The 24,108-nt window shown below is 39.4% G+C and overlaps 1 protein-coding gene across 2 annotated transcripts in view; it reads right to left on the reverse strand.

Annotated features, from left to right (window-relative positions):
- Window positions 1–6,465: 6,465 nt before the first annotated feature.
- The window catches only part of LOC131435313 (peroxidase), a 59,490-nt gene continuing 41,847 nt past the window's right edge, over window positions 6,466–24,108 (reverse strand). For both annotated transcript variants that reach the window (XM_058603032.1, XM_058603030.1), the window contains 5 exons: window positions 9,210–9,382; window positions 8,771–9,144; window positions 7,953–8,703; window positions 7,562–7,889; window positions 6,466–7,489 (listed from right to left, as the gene is read on the reverse strand). In XM_058603032.1, coding sequence (XP_058459015.1) covers window positions 7,067–7,489; window positions 7,562–7,889; window positions 7,953–8,703; window positions 8,771–9,144; window positions 9,210–9,382 — 2,049 coding nt within the window. In that variant the 3' untranslated portion in view covers window positions 6,466–7,066. The remainder of the gene's footprint in view (window positions 7,490–7,561; window positions 7,890–7,952; window positions 8,704–8,770; window positions 9,145–9,209; window positions 9,383–24,108) is intronic.

The raw sequence follows: 24,108 nt of genomic DNA on the forward strand, positions 1-24,108 counted from the left end.
TACCGTAACTGATTGTGTGTAAGTGTTATTGATTCGTATCCGAAACTTTCCTCATTGTTGTTATTTCATTTCTTTTTGCTACTTTCAATTCAACTGGCAATTTTTCCATTCAACAACCTCAAGTATTAATGCTTTGCTTGAATAAAATGTGTGTATTTTCAAAGCTATTTGAAACTATCGTGAACGGATTTATGTTTGCCAATAGCAGAAGCTGCATTTATAAAAAAAAAGCACGGGTTTTACCAGAAACGTTTAGTTGCATCGAATCTCATGATAACCATCTCAAAATGTGGGCAAACAATGGACTCTGGATGACAAATCTATGAAGCGTATATGGATCTAAAAGCGGCATTTGATCGAATAGAACATAGAATACATAGAATGCGAAAATATTGAAATTAATCAAGCGTATCAAAGCTTGAGCTCGTATACTGCTGTTCAAAAAATTGTTTGTGTTCAAGTGTCGAGAAATGCTGCGTCATATCTTTCTATCGAAAAACTAACCCTACATATTTACACTGTCGAATTCGATAATTTTTTACCGAATTTTTAACAGCTGAACGTTCAGTAATCAGTTCGGCAATTGAATTGATTACTGCTCTTCCGATATTAAAAAAAAGTTGTTCAAATTAGAGATGGTCGGGTATAGAAATTCTTATACCCGAACCCGACCCGTACCCGAGTGATCAGCAAAAAAAATTACCCGTACCCGACCCGTACCCGATTAAAAATTTAAAAAATTACCCGTACCCGACCCGTACCCGATCAATAATACAAAAAAATTACCCGTACCCGACCCGTACCCGAAAAAAAATAAAAAATTTTACCCGTACCCGACCCGTACCCGATTAAAAATTACCTGTACCCGTACCCGACCCGAATGAGTAGTAAAAATTTTACCAAAATTCAGTATGGAAAAAATAAAGTGTTTTAGATATCGAGCCGTATTAGGCTCTAGTTGGTAAGAAAAATACATTAAAATGCTTGTTTACTTTTAAACATATAAATACACTGTGAAGCATGAATAATGTAATGTAACTTTTTTTTAAACTTGTAAAAAAAAACAAACGGTTCATCCGAATTCAAAGTTTATTTTTTCATGTTAAAGTACAATCCTTCCGGGTAATTGTGGAATATAATTTCATTCAAATGACTGCCTCGGCTGGCCTTACAGTACGCCATACGGTCGGTCCAGTTTTTTAATACATTTTCGATTGTATGCAGCTTTATTTCAGCTATGGATGCACGAATGTTATCCTTCAAGGCTTGAATTGTCTCTGGCTTGTCCACATAACACTTATATTTGACAGCCGCTCAAAGATAATAGTCTAACGGTGTCAAATCACAACTCCGAGGCGGCCAAACGACATCCGAATTTCGACTGATAATTCGATCTTCGAAGTCTGTGCACAGATGATCGATCGTAGCGTTGGCTGTGTGGCACGGATCGCCGTCTTGTTGGAACCAAAAGGTGTACAAGTCTTCCTCTTCAAGTAACGGGAAGAAACAATCGCAAATCATGGCGCGGTACCGCTCACCATTGACCGTGGCGGCGGCTCCTGCCTCATTTTCTAAGAAAAAAGGTGAGGTGAAATGATGCCGCCAGAGAAAAATCCGCACCAAACCGTCACTCTCTGAGATCGGCTTCTCCATGATGACGTGCGGGTTTTCCGTCCCCAGATGCGACAATTTTGCTTATTAACATACCCGCCGAGATGAAAATGTGCCTCACCCGAGAAGATGATTTTTTTGCACACATTCCGCAACATTACCATGATTTTAAAAGTAAAACTGCACTATTTTCACGCGGTCCTCAAGCGTATACACATCCATTTTCGTTCAGCGGAAGGATACAACTAAGTTTCTGTCAAAATAACCGCTAGTTCAAAAATAAATATTAGATGGCGGACCCTGTAGATTTTCAATGTCTTTGGTACATTATACTCATTTACAAATGTCAACAAAAGGGAGTAATATCAACTCAAATTTTTCGAGAAGCATATTTACCCAAAATGTCGTAATACCCGTTGTATTCAATTTTGGGTAGGTATGGTTTTTACGAAACAGTGCGACTTTTGATCCAATTCTTTAGAACCACAAGTAAGCGTGCTCATTATCTTGACACACAAATAAAAATTCACATTCGAATCACTTGAAAAATCACGTAAAATAGTTCCAACTGTCAAATTGAGTATTATACGTGACGAAAATGAATGTTATGCGAACATCCTCTAAAATGAATAGTGTGTTATCAGTTCGTTTACGTGAATTGACCCAAGAATCAAACAATGTACGTGTATTCCCGATGTGAAAAAGTCAATTTTAAAAATGGTGAACAATGAGTCCTTCAAGTGTAAGTAGTTTGAACATTCGTGAGAAATTTTGTGTGGTTACAATTTTTTACTACAAAGTAAAATGAATTATGATTTTGATTTAAATCAATCTGTCAAATATGCCCGTTTTGTAAGCCTTACAAACCCACACCCACGATGTTAACGGTAGCTGGTGGTTTTTATAGCAATTGAACTTCTGTGCCACCTCCGGTGGAACCCTCAACGAGTGAACACGGTGAAAATTTGAGTATTTCGCGAGAAAAGATTTTCACCCTTACTTTTGCGACTACACGTTGTCACGCATCGAGATTTTCACTTGTAGTGAAAAGAAACGAAAATTAACTGGCAATATAGCCCAACTTGCTGTGCCATCAATCGGTGCCATTTCAAGTGAGGTGACACCACCCAGAAGTGCAGAATAAGAAGAACTTCTATGCAGATTTTCTGAAATAAATGTTCATGTTTTTATGGTAAGAATCCTAATGATTTTTATGAAAATTTTGAAAATCTCCAACCAATATTTTAAATAACAGTTTTCTGGTATCTGAATGTGATATGAGTACTACACTTCATTTTATATACTGCACATACTTGCATATCAGTTCCATATGGGAAATCGGCATGTTGAGAAAAAGACGATCAAAAGTTTATTTCCGATTTTTTTTTATTTATTGTGCTCCCTAATGCTGGTCCCAGGTTGGCGGTTCAATGCATAGGACGCTGGTCTTACAAGCCAGCTGTCGTATGTTCGAGCCCCGACCTGGAAGGATTCTTAGTGTCAGTAGGATCCATAGTACTAGCCATGCAATGATTCTGTACTCTAAGCATCGGCTGCGAAGTCTGTTGAAACAGAAAGGCCAAATTCCACGAAAGGAATGTAATGCCAAGACTTTGCTTTGCTCCCTAATGCTAAATCTTGGTATTATTACATGAAATATCGGTAATTCACCTTTGCTGTTCCAATATTGCAACAAATGAAATTATTGAAATTTTGCACTGAATGGGACTGATATGCGGGTACTTTAGCATATGGGACACAGAAATGAGTTGATATTTTTTTATATTTTACTGAACAAACCCTCAACTTTCATTGCAATTTCTGAGAGTATATCGAGGAAAGACTCCATTCCTCAAGCTAACTCAAAATTGGCGAAAATCGATATGAGACTAATATGCGAGTATGGGCAGTATATGAATCAAATAATTTTTACTGGATTTTGCATTAAACAGCTTTAAAATGGCAGTCCATTGAAACCTACGAGAAAAGTAGATTCCGACCGCAACATCATAGAGCTAAGGCAGTGTGTCTTATTAAATATGTTATAAACAAAGTAGGGCGGGAAATATTCACATAACTTTTCACGTAACTATGATTGATCTTTTTTTAAATGAAGAAAAAAATGTTTTTTTCTGGAAAAAGATGGCAGTTGACAGGTCTGGTCCTAGGCGCGAATCAAAACCATTATTTTTCGGAAGAACTGTTTTGCAATGAAAAAATCTCGTCAACGTATAAACATATTTATGTGAAGTACAAATGGTCGGGTAATCGATCCAAAAAAAAAATTTACCCGTACCCGACCCGTATCCGAGTGAGCGGTAAATTTTTTTACCCGTACCCGACCCATACCCGAGTGAGCAGTAAAAATTTTTACCCGTAACCGACCCGTACCCGATTGAAAATAAAAATTTTTACCCGTACCCGACCAAAAACCCGTCGGGTACGGGTACGGGTCGGGTTTCGGGTAAAATACCCGATACCCGACCATCTCTAGTTCAAATGTCACATAACTACCGAACAGTCCTGCAAACCCAATGGAATCTTCTAGAGAATGGTTCGGTAATTTCTATATTTTTAGTTCTTTTTGGTTAAAATTCTGGATATAAATGGATTTCAAAAAAAAAAACAACACAAATTTTTGTGTTTTTCGCATTAATTATGGTTTCGGCTTTAGCGGTCTGTTAAATAAGAACGGCTGTTATATACTGTGTTTTTCGAATTTGGATATTTTTCTCAGGAACGAGTGAAGAAAATTAGTATCGGCATCATTACCAATATAGTTCCACGAAAATCAGAAAAAATATTCGACGAAGGAGCAGTTTAAGATTGTCGATTACATTTAACAGTTCGGCTGAAAAGTTCGTATCGTTTAATAGAAACACACATTTTTTTTTGCCAAAATTCGTTTTTATTATTCAACATAATTGCCATCAGAGGCGATACAGCGATTATAGCGATCTTCCAACTTTTCGATACCATTTTTGTAGTACGATTTGTCCTTTGCCTCAAAATAGGTCTCAGTTTCTGCGATTACCTCTTCATTGCTTCTATTTTTTTACCAGAGAGCATTCTCTTGAGGTCTGAGAACAGGAAAAAGTCACTGGGGGCCAAATCTGGAGAATACGGTGGATGAGGGAGCAATTCGAAGCCCAATTCATTCAATTTCAGCATGGTTTTCATCGACTTGTGACACGGTGCATTGTCTTGATGAAACAAAACTTTTTTCTTCTTCAAATGAGGCCGTTTTTTTTTATTTCGTCCTTCAAACGCTCTAATAACGCTATATAAAAGTCACTGTTGATGGTTTTTCCCTTTTCAATGTAGTCGATGAAAATTATACCATAACCTTACCGGCCGATTGTTGAGTCTTTCCACGCTTTGGGTTCGGTTCATCGCGTGCTGTCCACTCAGCTGACTGTCGATTGGACTCCGGAGTGAAATGATGGAGCCATGTTTCGTCCATTGTTATATATCGACGAAAAAAATCGGTTTTGTTTCGATATAACAGCTCCAAACACTGCTCAGAATCATCAATTCGTTGTTGTTTTTGATCGATTGTGAGCTCACGCGGCACCCATTTTGCACAAAGCTTTCTCATATCCAAATATTCGTGAATAATATGTCCAACACGTTCCTTTGATATCTTTAGGGTGTCAGCTATCTCGATCAACTTCACTTTATGGTCATTGAAAATCATTTTGTGGATTTTTTTCACGTTTTCATCGGTAACAGCCTCTTTCGGACGTCCACTGCGTTCATCGTCTTCGGTGCTCATATGACCAGTACGAAATTTTGCAAACCACTTACGAATTGTTGCTTCGCCCGGTGCAGAGTCTGGATAACACTCATCAAGCCATTTTTGATATCGGCGGCACTTTTTTTCATGGATTTAATTCTAGTGGTGCTCTCTCATAGAAATGATACGAACTTTTCAGCCGATCTGTTAATATGAGCTGGGCGCCGATATAGCCGAAGTCGATTCGTTCAGCAAGCATCTTTCATAACTTATAAATGAAAACAGTTTTGAGCCGATTTTAGAACATTTTTTCCTTTTTTTTGTCGCTCTAAACGCACTTTTACCCTATAGTTTCTTAAACACACTTTACCCTATAGTTTCTGAACCGAAAGTTGGGCCCGGATGAAATTCAATAGCGTTCTTTGAGACTATAATACCTTTCATTTGAGTTTCCGTTAGGGAGTGTTTGACCACTATTTATTTAATAAACGGAAAATACCACATACATTTGCCTGGTAGATACACCTATGCAATTGCTTTGATGCTTAGTAGCTAATAGTCAACAAATTTTCTTGGGAACTCCGTTCTACGTTCTGAAGCTCATGAATCATTCTTTATTCAAGAAAATTGAGCGCATATTTTTGTCACATACACACACAGACATTTTGCGATCTCGACGAACTGATCCGAATTGTATATGACACTCGGCACTACGGGCCTCGGTCAAAAAGTTGGTTTTCACAGTGATTGCATAGCCTTTTTATATGAGAAAGGCAAAACTTCAAAACACAACTACCTGCATCATAGATAGTTCGTTCTCAAAACGCATTCTCAAAAATACCTCTTCACCTATTTCTCAAAATTTTTCCACGAAAAAATTACAAAATGTTCGAATGATGCTTTGTATTATGCAAAACGTTTGAGTTTATTTTGTTGAACGATAGTTCTGAAAAAAAAATCGCAAGAATGTTTAATGTTTAATGTTTTCTTTTTGTCATTCTTTACCTGATAATAATTAACTGATCAATTAGCTAAAAGAAGTGATTAGATTCGATTCGGACTTACAACCCTGATAGTTTCGTGTGGTTCAGTATACCTCTCCCCATAACCAAACAAAATTTCTTATATTATTATTTATTCACAACAAAACATACGTTACATTTCAACATGTACACTTTTACTATATATATAAAAATAAGTCTAAAGAAAACATAGCACTACTATTAACTAGTGTAAACATAAATGTTACTAATTTCTTTAACGGTTGTTCGAGCAAAATCCGGCACATCATTTGTAACGATTATGCGTTTTTCGCAGTAGCTTTCGATACATTATTGGGTAACTTTAAGCTTCCAGCAGAGTGTTTTGTTTAATATTTCTTTTTCTTTTTTCACAATTGCACTCACAGCAGTATGGCAAACAGTAATCTAACGTGCGGGTAACCTTCGGTTTTTTTCAGATGTAATTCTTTGTTTAAATTTTAGAATTCTTTAAATAATAGTATACATGTTTGAACTTGCTACTCCACAAATACGTTCACAACACAAAGATAATAAGTTCAGTATCACACACGGTTACTCAAACAATACAATAGCGTTATATGAAAACTGGAGAATGGTAGAAAAAATTTATGCAAAAGAAGCGTTTCAAAAATAAAATATAGGAGTAAACTTAATAAAGGTAGTTTTGAGACACACACACAAATTTTCAGTACGTAGCTTATTTCTTAAAGTCGTGATAGTAGTGATGGAACGAGTGCAAGCTGTTATCGTACGACAGATCTTTCCACATGCTCAGATCGACTTCTGGGATCTGTGAGCACGGTACAACCTGATTGTGGGATGATGGTCTCCAGAAGGCTTTGGGTTGCATCGACGCCACGTGGTTACCGTTGTCGCAGAACAAGCGTGCGATGCTGGCCTTACGAATTTCGGCCAACTGTTCACGAGTGAAGGCGGCATCCTTGTCTCCGCGTTCGAAGAAGTACCGATCGGCAACACGGGTACGGTAGAATTGCTCAGTTAAGATGCACAGGAAGGTTGGTCCAGCCAGAGCACCGTTGACGTGAGCTTCCAAGGAGCCTCCCACGGTTAGGTCCACATCGTCAATACTGGTGTATAGAGACTGCAGTTTGGAAACGTCCTACGGAAAGAGACTGAAAGAGTTAGTTGTGTTCCGGTAGATATGTGTAAACGGTAGTAAACGACAAATTACCTGAGCAGAGATAAGATCCAAAAAGTCTTCCCAGGTGTTGGCACGCTTGAACCCGCAGAACTCGCGGTAGTCGTTATAACCGGCCAGACCGTGATCACGGTTACGCTGTACGTCGAAGGCGCGCAGATCCGATCCGAAGGGACGACCACGACGGAACAAGAAATGTTTAATTTCGGCATCGAAATTGATATCGGCCAGTTCCTCGGGTTGGGTAGCGAGACCACGGGTCAGGAAGTCGTAGTTATCGCCTGCTTCGATGATTGATGGCCGGTTGAACCAGTCACTTAGACGGAGGGATCCGGTTGGCTTACGCACCTCAGAGACGAGACTGGAAAAATATCAGTGGTTAATTCTGTGAACCGGTTGGGACATGCAACAAGATAACGCTTACTCAAGACGGCCTTCGATTTGAGAGTGGAAGTAACGGAAGGCAGCAGTAGCGTGCGAGTTCAGAACGGAAGGATCTTGAGCTGGATCGTAATCGTTGATGTAATCTCCTCCCTTAGCGTTGTAGATGAGACGGTTCTTCAGCATGTTCTCCTTGCCGAGGAAAATCGGTAGCCATTCGTAATAGTTAATGTGCTGGTATTGGGCAATATTGATTCGGCGGGCTTCCTGGAACAGCAGTTCGTCATCCCAGTGTGGATTGTACTTCTGAAGTTGGTCAGCAATGCGATTATGTTCACGCAACAGAATGATTTGCAGGATGGTCAAACCAGGATTCTGGTTCACACGTGAATCGCCGGCCAGGTAGCATACTTCATTGCGAGCAGCCATGTCGCAGTCGGTTGTTGCGTTCGGGTTGTTCGGAGGCCATTCATAACCATCGCGCACTACAGTGGCCATACGCCCTCCAGTGAATGAGCGGATACCAGCGTTCTGTTGGTCGGAGTTTCCGTACACAAGCGACAGATCCAGCCAGGACGTAACTGTGGTGAGCTGTTCAGCCGGCTGTGAAGGATGCGACGGGGAGCATGGATCATCGCGGGTAGACAGCGTACGTACGAAGTTAATACACTCGGTTCCGGTTTGGGAGTGAGCTGGATCATGTTCGGGAACGATGATTGGATAGCATGTGGATGGTGCCGTGGACTTTCCAATCAATTTGCCGTCATCGGTACAACATCTTGTGGAGTGTTTCTCTGAAAAGAACAAAAAAAAAGGACAAGTCAGCCGTTGTGGAAATTTTACGAAGTACGAATCACTCACTGGATTGGGTTCCACCAGCCTGCAAGCTCATATCGTGGGTCATGATCTGTCCCCACTGCATGTTGGCCAGAGTGAATTGTGGATCGGGAACATCTTCTTCGCCAAATACGACCAACGAAATGAGACGAGAGTTCGGGAGTTCCTGACCGGTGACCGAGGTGGTTGGAGTTGAGATGCCATCGCCATACTTCGGTGTCAGCAGACGACCGTACGGACGATTTGGTGTACCCCAGGTCGGGTTCTGAAGATTGTTACAGCTACCGTCCAGTGTGCGATAACGGGAGTGGGTGCATGCTGGAGGAGCCGGGCATTGGGTGACCTGGTTGTATGCACTCAGGAATGGGACTGTGTACTTAGTCTTTCCGATCAAAGGTCTGTGGGAAGGCAAGTTGGATTAGTCGCTAGGAGGATTCGAATAACGGTAGATTCGGACACATACGCGAACTGGGGTGAGGAGTGAACGAGGTGCGCCGAGGGAGCGTACAGGGACGATTTGGTTAGTACACGGGCCTGCGGTTGCTCATGATGGATCACGCTGTACGATGTAGCCACGTTGACGGCATCGGTTCGGACGATAGCAAGCAACGCCGACACTGCTACGAACAGCATCATCTGTAATGGGAACACCGAAATGGGTGAAATTTTAATCGCATATGTTTACATATGTAATAGCAATAAACCGAGAAGTTAATTAATCTGTTAATTATTCATTATTCAAGTTTTTTTTGCTTCGACAAAAATATACACATTGAAGCTCTTTTTTTCTGTTTCAAAGCCTCATTCATTACTGAGAGGTCAGATTGGTAATTTGTGTGTGATACTCAGATAAGTAATACTGTCAGTATTCATGATTCATTGATTTCGACCGCATATCGGATCGAGGGACCGAGGTTGACTTAAACGAACCTCAAAAACTTTTTGCGCAGCTGACGATTCCTGGTTCCAGGTTGTTCGTTGGTCCTTTGATTTCTTTCCTTAGATAGGATTTTCTTGTCGGATTTTCCAGGCGTTAGCACAAAAATATTTTTTTCTTGTTTCGAGCTCCATTGGACGTTTGTTTTGAACACGATCTACTTTGGTCAAACTTGCACCAGTCGTTTTCTATAGAAGTGTAAACAAACCACTGTCAAAAATTTTCGATTTTCAACACTAGAGGCGTGGTAGCGACGAGCAAGAGGCGCACCAATTTACTTTTAGTCTGCCTTTTCCATCATAATATCATGTTATAGAAAACTTGGAAAGTAATCTTTTTCAGATTTCTCTTGGTGGGGGATAGCGATATGCTACTGATACGATTAGGGAATCGTGGAATGCTTATGTCAAATCACTAATCCCAAAGAGGTCGGTCGGCAAGGTGACGGAATAGTAGTTGCCATGTGCTACTGCAACTAGTAAATGCATGTTTCGTTTGCGGTAAAGACCGCTTAAGCGGTGAAACGGTAGCACAGTATGCAGGCAGTAATCGGGTGGCTATACGTTCTGCTCCATGCACTACACATTTTCCAGTACCTTTTCAGTCTGGTTTATGCACTTTCAGTGCCACAGTTTCTACCGACCGACGATAGGTAAGAAGGGTTAGCAAGCTCAGTTTGTCAATGGGGTTTGTTTTGATTCATAATTCATTCTGAACTGACACGTATCCGAACAGTGCCAATTCATTGCACCTTCTACTGTCCGATGATTGTCGTTGATACCGTTTGAGTACAGTGGGATTACTGGTCTGGACACGAAAAGTATTATTATGATCCCATGAAATCGTGATTGAAACATTGAAGGGGATTGAGTTTCTTGAAATATGTGTGAATGGAATTGAACGGTCTGTTTTTTCTCTAAGTTGTACAGGTGCTTCGGTAATTGGCTATTCTATTGTATGTTGCATGTGTTTGAGTTGTTTAACTTTCCGTGTTTCACTATTTGTAAACTATGAGATGCGTCTGACGAACTAATTAAAAAATAATACTTTTCATACACTGCATCATGGAATCAGACCCTGTCAGCTTGGAGCGAAATCAGTCTTCAGTTCAACAACGCCATCACACGGAATCACATTCAACATATAATGTCAAATGTATGAGTGCGCAGTGCTGCTATTTTGACTCGCATGAATTTGACAATTCTTTCCCCTAGTTCTATGTGCGAGATTCGATGCGGACTTGACACAGATACTTCTTGCTCTTCAGAAATGGTCATAAGGGTATTTTTATGGGAGAGGATTCATTTTTTGCATTACTAATTAATTCATTCATATAATTGATGAGTATATATGTAATTACTTGAATTTTGTGTCAAACACTGTCAGTTGTCGTATGTTCGAACCCTGACCTGGAAGGATTCGTAGTGTTGGTAGGATCGTCGCACCAGCCATGCTATGGTTCTGTACACTCCGAATCGGCTTTGAAGTCTGTTGAAACAGAAGGTCAAATTCCACTACAGGAATGTCATACCAAGGGTTTTACGAATTCGGGCTCCTACAATTTTTACAATTAGTCATTCATTGCCGTAATCTTCGAATCTATTATTTTCTTCGGATTCTCTCTGCTAGAACTAATTATGGGAGCTACGAGACCTTTACCAGCATGTGTCGCATATTATATGACTGTTTCGGTACATGCGACCTTTATTTATGACGTAATTTTGTCAAGAAATTGTTCCTCGGGTTATTGTTTAATTAGTTTTGATTACTGTCGAAACACTAGATTTAACGAGAAAAGTTTCTTCTAGATGATTGTAATTTGTTGATGCAGGAGTTGCCTGCTGGAGAGAAAGTTCAACAGAAATTCACTCTAGTAAGACTTTCGTTGCTCCAAAATAAAATAAGCTATGTGAGAGAACAGATATTCATAGTAAAGGTTTCCGAAAGCTTCATCTTTATGAGAACTGTAAGTGGAAGCTTTAAGCGATTTCAAGAAATGGATTGATAATCAATCTTCGAAGTACAATTCCAAAACTAGTCTAAGGAGCGGGTAGAATTATTAATTTTCATTTGATAGTGGAAGCCCAAATGATACCCAAAACTCCGCCTCAGGGCAAATTTCGAGAATTGGTGCGATTATGACATCGATCAACCGTTAGTTTTGCCCATTCATGTTAATCATGGCTAGAACTAAACGCCCAAAAGCGATGCTAATTTATTTTCGGTTCGTGATGTTAGTTATTAGCACAGTTAGTAATCATTTGCCAACCGTATCATTACTAGCTCCCGAGCTCCGACCATAATCAGTCTAATCTCAAAACGCTAAACCGATACCCAACTCAACCCACAACATTTCGCCACACAGGTGGTGTATGCGAAAATTTTATCATGCAAATATGCGATGGGTATATAAATAAGCCGCATGAAATAAACCGCGGTTACAAGAGCGGGGTTTTCTTCGGGCATTATTGTTTATCTGCACATATGACGCTAGTATGGATTTAAAACATGTGTTTAAATTCATTTTAACACAACGGGGGGCTCGTCTAGTCACAAACCATGTACTAGACCGTTTTAGTTGTTTGGTCAGTTTGAGTATCTTAGTTTTTATTCCACTGCTACATTTTCATACGGAAAACGCAACTGGTTTCCGCTGGAAATAAAGTTGTGTGGCGTGCATGAATTCGAAGTTCAATAACTCGATTGCTTCCAACCATTCGAAGATATTCGAACAAATAGTATAATTGTTCGCCAGTGCCGTGCAAGATCTAGCAATATTTCGACACCGCGTACTGCCAGATTGTGTTTGGGCATCGAGTAGGAGGTCAAAGAGCGCACGGTTGTTCAGCATCGCTCCGTTGCACAAGCATCAGTTCAGTTTGGTGGACCGTGGACCTCAATCGAAGGACCGTAAAACACCTGATTGATGGTCTCAAATACCTTTCGTTTTCGTTTACCGCGTGACATAGATCGCAATCGACGCGACGCGCGGCTCTCTGAACTGGATCTATAAATGTACTCGTATGAGTCCACTTTGCGGTTCGTTTAACACCTTTCAGTTTCCAAATATATGTCTTCTACTTAATAACCATTAGCAAATTATTACCTTGGTTAGTCGGTTCGATGGTTTGGGCGACCCTTTTGGCAAAACATTTCGCAACATAATGAATTGCTAGCAACTTTTGATTGACTTTAGATTGCAATTTTTCAGATGAATCGTCATCTGTGTTGGTTGTCAAATCGAACCATTTAAACACGAGGTAGGAAAAGCATTTAAACATTTTACAATTGTACTGTTCCATATAGAAAAAATGTCTTCAATTTAAACCACCAGCGATCAATCGTAGACTTGGGTGTAATGTTTTGCAAAAATTAGTAAATTATCTCGAATAATAACATATCATAACTCATACGCACCACTGTGGTAAAAATATTGTTTATTGTGGAGTGGTGGTTATTAGATTATTAAGTTTCGAAGAATGGAACTGGCACTGATTTATTTACTCAATACTAATAGATCCGGTGACGAACAAAGCAATCGGTATGAAAAAATGTATGATTTCAATTAGTTAATGAATATTGGTGGTCAGACTAACCACAAGGTAGTAAGACATACATGTGCGGTGAATAGGAACGTATGCGGTTTGTGCTTAGCTTAGTGGTAAAACCATACACCATACAACCATACATGCATTCAAAACTCGGTAAACTACTGTGTCTGGAAAATGCCCGGAATGTAGTTTTTAAACGAAAAATCTTCATTTATTCTCCTAAATCAATTTCATCCCCTCCAAAGTAATCTCCTCTTGAAAAAAATGCACTTATGTCCACGTTTTTTAACAGTTCTCGAAGCATGCCAGCCAGTCTTTCGGTATGCCCTGTAGTACCTTCTTCGACACGGCTAGAAGTCATACGGAGCCAAATCACACGGTGGTTTCCCGTAAATTCGAATATCAGACGCATCGTGCACGAAAGCTTTTGATTGTGCTTCGAACAAGAATGAAGTTTACATTGTGTATCGCTAGAACAAAAGAGTGACTCAATACCAAAGCAAGAAGCACGAGGACGGGGCGGGTATCTGCGATGTCAGATCTACGGAAAACTCCGTAGATATACGGATCCGCAGACAAAATCTACGGAAATTGAATTTAGTTTAAGGAACGACATTTGTTGAATTTTTGGACGAAAGTTCTCGCGTAAGAATAAATACAATGTGAGACGGCACTTTATAGTGGTGCCAAAACCAATCGTTGTTGGTCCTCAATTCTAGACTCTCAAGATGTTAACCTTCACTTTAATGGTGCATAACGTCTAAATAATATTTCTTATTGGCAGTTTGGCCGGACAGAAAGTAATCATTGTGCACCAAATCACGATAATCGACAAAAACAGTCAACATAACCTCAACTTTTGAACGACTCTGGCGTGACTTTTTTGGCATAGTCTCGGCTTTAGCACGGCATTCGCTCGATTGATCGATTGTTTCCAAATCGTATGAATAAATCCATGTCTCATCCCCGTAATAATGCTTATCAGCATGCCAGAAAACATTGTTCCGCTCGTTTCAACATGACACCTTTTTTCTGAAAAATCTGTGTTTTCGATACCTATCGAGATTTGGCGCGTTTCAGGTCCAAAATATCCTTAAAAATGATAATGACTGACCATTTTGACACGCCAATATCGTCAGCAATATCTCCTATTATTTTTTTGACGTTTTGCCCGTCAGTTGATATAGATGTAGCATGGATGACAAAAGCCAGTGCTCCCACAAAAAAAATAATTGAAAATACGGATATTTTCCGGACATAGCAATATCTCCAAATAACTAGGGGAACGTGCCACTTGAGCCAATTAGTTCTGATTCTGACTATTGTATGCAAGCTCGAACACAAGAGTCAATAAGCGATTGCTGGGCTGTTTGACATGTCTATATAAGCGAATTGCTATTTGGTGATCACTTTACCAAACAACCGTTAAATTTCTTACACACGTTTAGATTTCTACTTGGATGTGTGTTATCTGTGGTAGTATGTTAGAAACAGATATGCGGATTATTAAGTTGCAACAAATTAAGTACTCGTAATCTTCCTTTATCTTTACGCGATGATCGAAAACTGCTTAATTTGGCGACATCGAACGAAGAGTATGGTATAATTATCTTGACTGAAATTTGGCTCAACGATAAAGTTACAGTACAGTACAGTTTACTGTAATGATCGTAATTAATTAATTGCCGGAAAAACACACATGCTATTCAGAAGCACTCAGACTCAGCCCTTGATGTCGCATATTCGATAGTAACACAAGCGGCTCAATTATTGTTTGGCGATTATAATTAATCCGGCTTAGTATAGAAAAGCACTGCTTTCGATCATGCATATGTCGACCCCTCTGGTTCCAACTTCCACACTTTTTGGACTTTAGTGTCGCACTGATAGATGAAATGTCTAGACTCTTGTTCGTCAATAAAGAAGCCTCCATTAACTGCATCGTCTATCAAGTTGCTGATCCGCTGTTGGTATTGACTGGCATCATCCTCCTCTTTTAGTAAACCATGCAACCTTATGCAATCCCCCCAAATGTTGCATCAACTATTCTGCAATATTTTGCACTCCACAACTTTCTCGGCCAAGTGGTAGCAAGGCGTCTTAGTTGAAGGTCCTGAAATGGGTATTTAACTGATTGCGACTCTTCTTAAATTAAAATTCTGTATTATGTTCAGCAGGTCAATGAATACCGAGACTATCTATTTGGTTATTCATTAAACACGAAAAAACTTTCCATCATCTGAACCGGAACCGTGTGTCCTGAGATGACAGGTGGAGCTGGAGTACCAAACCGAGGGGTTGCTTTGGTAACGTATTACTATGAACCATCTGAATGACTGACAAGATTGCAACAAAAATTGCTCACAAAGTTCCGAGCTGGTCATCGTAACATAATTTCCATTTAGATTATTGGACGCCTCTTATATGGGTGGGGGGACACAATAAGTCAGGTGTGCCTCAAGGAAGTAAAGTTGGACCATTGCTATGTGCTTTGTTCTTCAACGACGTTAATTACATTCTTAGATCGAAATGTAAAGTAATCTACGCCGCTCATCCTAAATTGTTCTTCATTATTCGTTACAATTATACCTTGAAATTTTCCCTTATTTGTAAATAGAATCGATGATGCTCTCTTTAACCCACAGAAGAAAAACATTTTCTGGAGCTATTCAATCTCTAGCAACATTAGGCAGAGAGTCGGCTGTCAGGAATCTTGGGATAATGTTTGATTGCGAACTCATTTTCCGAAATTATCATTTCCGGCACACTGCTCCATGTCATTTACTTGAAAGCTCCTCTTTCAAAATCCAAAAATGAACCATTGGTAGCGTCGTTTAATTGCTAAATTAGTTCCTGGTCAAACTCATACAATGATGTTATTTCTGCGAGGATTCATTTAGCGGTTGCGGAAAACCCGTGTTTTTGTGCGATTGTAAATTGTCCCTTGAAGAGTACTGGAAATCAATTCGGAATTGGTGCATAGGTATTCCACTCCGCAATCTGATTGCAAGTGTGACCGGAATGTATAATAGATGATTGCCACTAAACAATTTCCAAGCAGCGGACGGATGTCAAAAAATCAATCAGACTGCATTCAAATTGGCAGCTCGTTGAAACATTTGTTCCTAGGTACGTAACTAGCTTATCTGATTTGCAATTGCTACCATTCGAACCTCTCCTCTGGCCTCATTAGTTGGAGAAAAAGGGTACCTTTGCAGTAGCTCACTTGCATGTAACCTTGGCGGTTGATCAAATGTAGTCAACAGCATATTAGAGTCATTTAATGCGAAAAAAGGCTGTATATTGGATCAATCCATCGGGCGTCATGATCTACAATGCAAACCGCGCCATACTGGAATAATTCAAATGATCAATATCTGAAATTGATTTTTAATGCAGTAAGTGTTTTTACTCCTAGCATTGAAACGCCCAGATGGCGAGTAACCTATAATTGGAATCGAGGTTGAGGCCCAGGTTGACCAGCAGCGTTTTCTTTTTTCTTTGTTTTGTTTTCGTGGGAGTCAGAGTGCGCCTAGTTTTTGGTTTGATATTGGATTGAATCTAGTAAATTGAAAGCTGTTTTTTGTCGTTAGGACAAGGAAGTTATTAGTTGAAAATTCAACTAGCGGAACAAATAAACCCAATCACTTGTTCCATTAACATTGAACTATATACACACTGGCGATCTTACGCACCTTGCCGAACTACGTCCAGTAGTGACAGGATGTGGATTTGACAAAACCCACCCATTCCCCATGGACAGATAGATCACGCCTTTCCGCACACATGCGCTCTTGTACATGTGAACCTTCAGACTTGCAGATAGAAGCAACGAATCGAAACTGGTTTACTACTGCGCTTGCATGAGGCGTTCCACCGCTTCCTCATCTGAAAGAAAATCCATTTTCTGCTTAGTATGCAGGGGCAGCAAGTTCCAAGAAATATTGGGGGCACAAAAAGTTTTTACTACAGATCATTGAGCTTTGCAATATATAAATCATTTTTATAACCTTTAACCTCCCCGTTGGTTAGAGCAAATAAAAAGCAACTAAGTAAAAATCACAAACATTTTCCCTACTGTACCAGTAATAACCAATATTCGAAAGTGGTAAAGTATATCACATTTGCCCCCCCATAGTTGCCGCGCCTGTGCGTATGCCTTCATCGTTGCTATCAGCAGTGACTTGAATGGTGGTAAAAGTGAGGTAATAAAATAAATTAAATGAAACTGTAACGAAATGGTGTGCACCATTTCCAGTTGCCAGTCGGCCAGGCCAAACCAGCTATCGCATTATGAAGTTCACTTTCATTCCCTTGAATGTTGCAAATTCCATTTCGGGACTACCGAGACAGGTCTGGAGTGGACGCGACCGACGACGTGAATCGATGGCCAAGGCAATAAATAGCGCAAGGTCCCGTCTCCGCGGGTGATTCATATCGCTAGGTTTCGTCACGTGACTGGTGCTTGTAATTCGAGGTAACAATGGTACCATTCTGAAATCATCAGTCGTGATGGTAGAATGGTCCAAATGTTTCATGATTTGGATCGTGCCTGGTTGGTGGTCCGTTTCAGCAGATAGAATGGACTAGTGACCTATTGTCAGTCCGGAGGGTGAACGAAAATTCTTCCGATTTCACTGGGACGTAAACGATTCAAGCATTGTCAGGCCCGATTGATTGGGGTTGGTATTGTTGCGTAATTTGCAGCGTTGAAGAGAACCATGCTTAAGAAGTCCAACCGAAGGTCTTCTCGGGAAGTGATCACTGATCGCCTGTGGGTAGCGGTCTCGATTGTCGGTGATTGAGATCTGACCCACATTCATTCTATCTGTTCGCATTGGGTTAGAATATTTGGCTCCGTTAAAGAGATGTGAAGTGCTAAAATTTCAATCAATTTCGATTATATGGAGATCATTTAAATTCGAAGATAAGTTTTCGGTTTAGATAAATTGTGGAGCACGGTGGTCTAGACGATTTAATACAGCATTCAGTTATCGAAGGTTTGAGCCCCGAACTGAAAGGATTCTTAGCTTTATTAGGTACTCTCAGAAGTAACTAGTAATTCAGTTCAATAGGAATGATCAAATTCTACGAATGGCATGTAATATATCTTTTGCTTAGTTTCTACCATTATCAACAAATTTAGCCACTGGAAGTTCCACGATTTATTTTTATCTTTAGACTTTTATCATGCAAAAAAATAGAACCTTTCACAACGGACCATGCACCACGTCGCGATTGTAATATCCGTAACAGAAATGACCTAGCAGCAAAATGTGTATGTGAAGACTTTTCAATTACTCATAATATTTGTTAATTTTTAAAAAATAACTTGCCGCAACCGAAGACATCATATTAACAATATATTCAGCTCTCACATTTCACGAACAAATCATTAGCAGCATCCTTTTTTGCGCACGACGCCCTCATACGAGTCCGCATCGAATCTCGTACATACAAGAGGGCGAGAGAAATGTCAAATTCTTGCGCCCGAGAATAGTTGCACTGTGCACCCATACAATTGACATGATGGCCCTTATTACCGTTCTCACTTCCACTTTCACATTCACTTCACTTACATGTCACTTCACTTGATTTTTCCTATTACCAGTATCACGCATAGTGAAGTGATCACTGTAGTGGAAAAAACTATTTTTTTCTACAAAATGTTGGTGACGGTGATGTTCATAATGACATCGAGTTCATCCAAGTAATTATTTTTGTCTCTGAAGCGACTTCCGTAATGAGAACCTAAATTCACTTCACTCGATTTTCACCGTGAAGTGATACCGATAATAAGGGTCATAATCACTTCACTTGGTTTTCACCGTGTAGTGATACCTGTAATAAGGGCTGATATGTTCAATCTGATGCCGTGCGATGGAGTTGCTGAACTGAAAGTTGATTTCATTCCAAGCAGACAGGATATGTTACAATGCAATTTGTTAGTTAGATGCTGTCAAATCCCTAGACTTATACCATGTTCACATTAGCGCTTATATCACTTGATATACCGAGATGATATGCATATCACGTGGGAGTGTTCACATATGAGCGAAATGATATCGTTTGACAATCAAATTGACATATTGAATGTTCCCGTTAGGAGTAAGATCAATAATCTTGCTTTTCTCTCCTACAATTCAATCAATAATTGAAGTCTTGCAATTAATGGTCTCCGAACGCCAGTATTCGTTGAAAAATTTGAAATTATAATGATTGTTTATTGTCACTCTCAAAGTGACGTTCATAAATGAGTGCGTTCAATGCCATCATCCGTGTTGCTAGTTGCGACTTTTGACAACTCGACATGATATCGTACATGTTATTCCGGATATCATGCCAAAATGGTGATACGCGTTGACATCGAATTGTATGGGATATCAAGTGATATCGCACATGATATCATCGGATATCAATTAAGTATATCCGTATATCACTTGATATCAGCGCTAATGTGAACATACTATTAGATACTGTTAAATCTCTGGAAGCGCTTCTGTTGATGTTTACTTATTGTGAGTTTCAACTACATACTTTAATTTTATTACTGAATCTCGACAGAAAATGTCGAGTTTTGCAAAGTCGAGGGCTCGGTATTTGTGTCAGCATAATGTATCATTACTGAGAATCTCGGCAAACCTAAATTTGTTAACTGTCAATTACTGCCGAACTTGTCAGCAGCCATTTTGCTGTTAGCTCGGCTTAAGCGATCACGATTGAATCATGAATTGCCCAGTCATCAGTAATCGAACATAGGAATGATTTTTCTTTATTATTGTATGAAATAACTATCACACATGCTAGGATTGGAGAAAAGCGGTGTTTTAACAATGCTCATTTTAATTCTGAATTCAAAACACAAAAGCAAGCTTCAAAAGAATACATCACGGCTGAAAACATCTGATTCTAGTGCTCCTCATAGCATCTTCCTGGAAATAAGAGGATATTCATAAGTATGTATGAAAAGTAGATAGTTTTTGAATTTACTTTTCTTTCAACGAAATATAGAAATCATTTTCCTTCATCCAAATTGTATATTTTTCAGCTCCAAGAGAAATGGCAACGTGGTGCTTTACAAAATTAATAGTAGACATTAGATGAACAGATGCCGAGTTTGAGTAAATAGTAACACACTGTTCGAAATATCGGCAAACGGATTTGCTGATTTCGGTATTTTTTTTCAGAATAATATTATGCCTAACTTCGGCAAAACATGCGCTTTTTAGTGATATCAGAATATTACTTGAACGAATTTCGGAAAATAGCACATGGATTACTGAACAATTAGTAAAATGGCGGGTTGCCAATCTAATTCGGTATTTCATTATCTCGAACTTAACAATCGGTTTTAAAAATGCAAAAGCCTTACGTCCCAAATAGGGAATGTATCGAAAATAAGTTATAAACATTGGATGCTACTTATTAAATAGTGCGTATTTTTTTAACATGTAAGCGTCATTTACTTTGATTACAAGTAAAAATTGAATGTTCGAATCATTCATTGCCGGTTTGTACGTCGTATTCAGATTGTAGCGCATTCAATTTAAGACTACATAAAATAAATGTTCGCATTATTGGTGAAACATAAAGGATGTTACCTACAATAAGATTGCGAAAACAGTTGGTATACATCCGATGGGTAGAAGGTTGCAGCCAGAATGCAAGCGCTGGATGATTTTTCTATAGTCGTAGCTTGTTGTTTATATTGAAAGAGTTCTCTCTCCACGAGAGCCTTAATGTTCTTCTGGTGGTTCTTCATGTCACAATTTTGAAAGCTAACTGGAGTTGTATGAGGACATAAATCCGCTTAACTGTCGTGATTTACGTCAAATAGAAACCCATAAATACGTTTTTTGCTGGAATTGTACCCATAAATTACTGGAATTGTATGAGATTATTTCCGTGCATTTTGTCCCTAAGGATTTGAATTCACTGAACTGTCTTGAACTGCGTCCAATAGCTGTCCTGTTGGACCATGATGAAGCAGGAAAAAGTTAAAAATGCAAAGTAGTGGATGAAAATGCGAAAGCGTGAAGCTTTGGTGGGTGGCGTGAAGCGGAAGTGTCGAGACTTTACCAGACAACCTCCAATAATTGATCCAATGTTTGTAACAAAACTGAGTTCAATAAAATAAATAGAAAAGATCGTGACCATCTGAAAATGAAAACCAAAACCTGACTTTTTTTTGCTTTTCAATGGTTGTCTGGAATCTTCCGAGTTATATTCTGGTGGTTTGTTTTGGATCAGGGTCATTTTGCCGAAAGCCGTTTTGCCGAAAGGTTTATTTCGCCGAAAGGGTCATTTCGTCGAGCGCCATTTCGCCGAAAGGGCCATTTCGTCGGTTTTCTCAATAGTCTTCATATCGTGATTGGAATTGAATTGAAATAAAGACAAATGAAAAACGATAATGTTTACTCCCGTTTTGTTGAACTATAGTCGTACTTCTGAAATAATCGACAAAGACTTGAATCTTTTTCATGTTTTTTTTTTATTTCATAATCTTCAGAACGGACTTCCCAAGAAAACTTGTTGACTTTATTAGAGTATGTTCCAGGCATATGGTTTGCGGTATTCCACTCGTTTGAATAGATTGGGCAATCGAAGCGGTTACAGGTTTGTATGTAAGAGACCGCCGCTTCCGACGGCACGGACACTTTTCGCTCCCGTCAATTTTTTTTCGGAAATTGGCTTTCGCTCGTTTTTGTGGAAAATGTAATAAATGAAATTAGTATAACTAAATTAATAAATAAGCTGCCACCACACTCTTCATTGCTAACTCTCCGTAGTTTGACCGAAAATTATTCGTTTAGTTTTTGTATTTTCACCAGGAAGTACATATTAACAAATAGAACGATAAATCTTCTCGGTAGCCGACTACCCAGAGCAATAAACACACGATAATATTATTAGAACATTTACTAACAAACTATCTCTTCCTATGATGCATGGGGGAATGCAGAGGATTCCTAGTTTTGTGGTAGATTGGGCTCGTTAATAGTTTAAATAACAAATTTTTCTAACAAATAACAAAATGACAAATAGCGCGGATATGCTATGCTGTTCTGGCAGTTTCACCAACTTTATATGATAATGGGATGATTTCGGAAAATAGCTTAAAAACTTATTTGGAGACAAAATTGAGTTTCTATCTATTATAGGTCATGTTTTGATGCATTGTTTCAAAAACTAATGAAAATAATTTGTTGGTCAACATACTAGTCAATCTTATACAAAAAAAAAGAGCTGTGTCTGTGCATGATTAGGAGCAAATTTGATTGATCACTTTTATTGTATATGTATAAGTAATGTTTTTAGAATCTTATCCCGTTTTAAAATATATGACACCGGGGTACTGTGCTGCGGCTTAGGTGAATTGAAAATATACAGATACCCTTCATGCAAATTGCGGAATATTGTATCAAACTATCTCCATTCTGAAATACCTTAGTGTTATTGTACATTGCCCTTTTTCAATTTATTGCCAATACTTATCTCGTTTATGTCATCGAATGCCCTCAACTAAATATTTTACTACACTCCAAGACTCGCATGGATATACCGGCAGGGTCGGATATTCAGCCTTCTCGGGTCGTTTGTTTTCAACGCTGGCAAAGAATGTTAACCGTTGCACTGAACTAGACAGACCTGGTTTCATTTGCCGTGTGCTCGCAAAACTATAAAATAACAGAATCACGAATTCGCACCGGTTGGTTTCTAGAGAGAAGGGAGTTCGCTCCTGTCCTGTCATATGCCTCTGGAATCCCGCACAGTATTTTCTGTTATGTCGGCTAGTTGCTAGGTACAAGAACGATGTGTATCATGAATGGATTCAACAACGACACAACTAGGCATTTTCTACTTCTTTGAAATTAACTTTTCATGGGTAGCAGAAATTATGTAATGGACATCGCCATAAGTAACTTTGGAGGCGGACAAATGTAGTCCGCTATATTCTAGGTTGAAAAAATTACTTTATTATTGGAGAATCACGAGAAACCAGACACCCTCCTGTCAGTACGTGACCATAAGTCTACATAACACGTACAGCTCCTTCGGCTCCTCTCCAACGGTTCCGTGTAATCTGTCTTGCTCAAGTGTGCCAGGCATTAACGGTCAATTGCATGCTTATTTTAGTATTTAAATTAATTTACTTTTTCACAGGCTATAAATTGTGCGCACGATTGCCTTACCACTCGATACAATAGTTAAGCCCGTGTAGAGCGGCTGCGCCACTTATGATTTGTTCAAACAATGAGATAGGAATTTCAAGAACAAACAATAACTATTACGGAACTGTTCCTCCGCATTAGAAGCCAATGCGGGAGAATGTACGGGGTTCCGAGTGATATCAGGGCCGTCCAATCCATGAGGAATGAGATCATTATGGCACTTGCAGCCGGATATTTTAGTCCTTGAACGTTTGACGACCATCATTCGTCACAGATGTCCGAAAGTGTTGTGATTTCTCCAGTTATGGTTTCGGTGACTCTCACACAATAACTACTAGAACCGCAACAACAACAACAGCAACGGCTGTATTGTTGTTGTTGATCTTAATCGAACTCGTTTGCGGTTGTCAGCCGGGTAATACCGAAGCTGCGGTGACAGCTTCGGTTTTGCATGCCGTTGGTAGATGGAAGTTGTTAATCGACACTGTATGATCGCGATACTGTCATGAGCAGCCGAAAGAAAAAACCTTTGTCTGCAAAAGTTTCTATATTTTGATAGGCGTTGAGTGAAGTTTGATTGCTCGAGACATAACAATTATTGTTGCAGTTGCTTCGATTACTGTGATTATTTGCGTATGAGGACATTTCGACACATTTGTCGTACAATTCCTCGAAGAAATAGTACCTCTGTATTTCTCATAC

This window comes from Malaya genurostris, chromosome 3 (genome assembly GCF_030247185.1).
Source record: "Malaya genurostris strain Urasoe2022 chromosome 3, Malgen_1.1, whole genome shotgun sequence".
Taxonomy (NCBI): domain Eukaryota; kingdom Metazoa; phylum Arthropoda; class Insecta; order Diptera; family Culicidae; genus Malaya; species Malaya genurostris.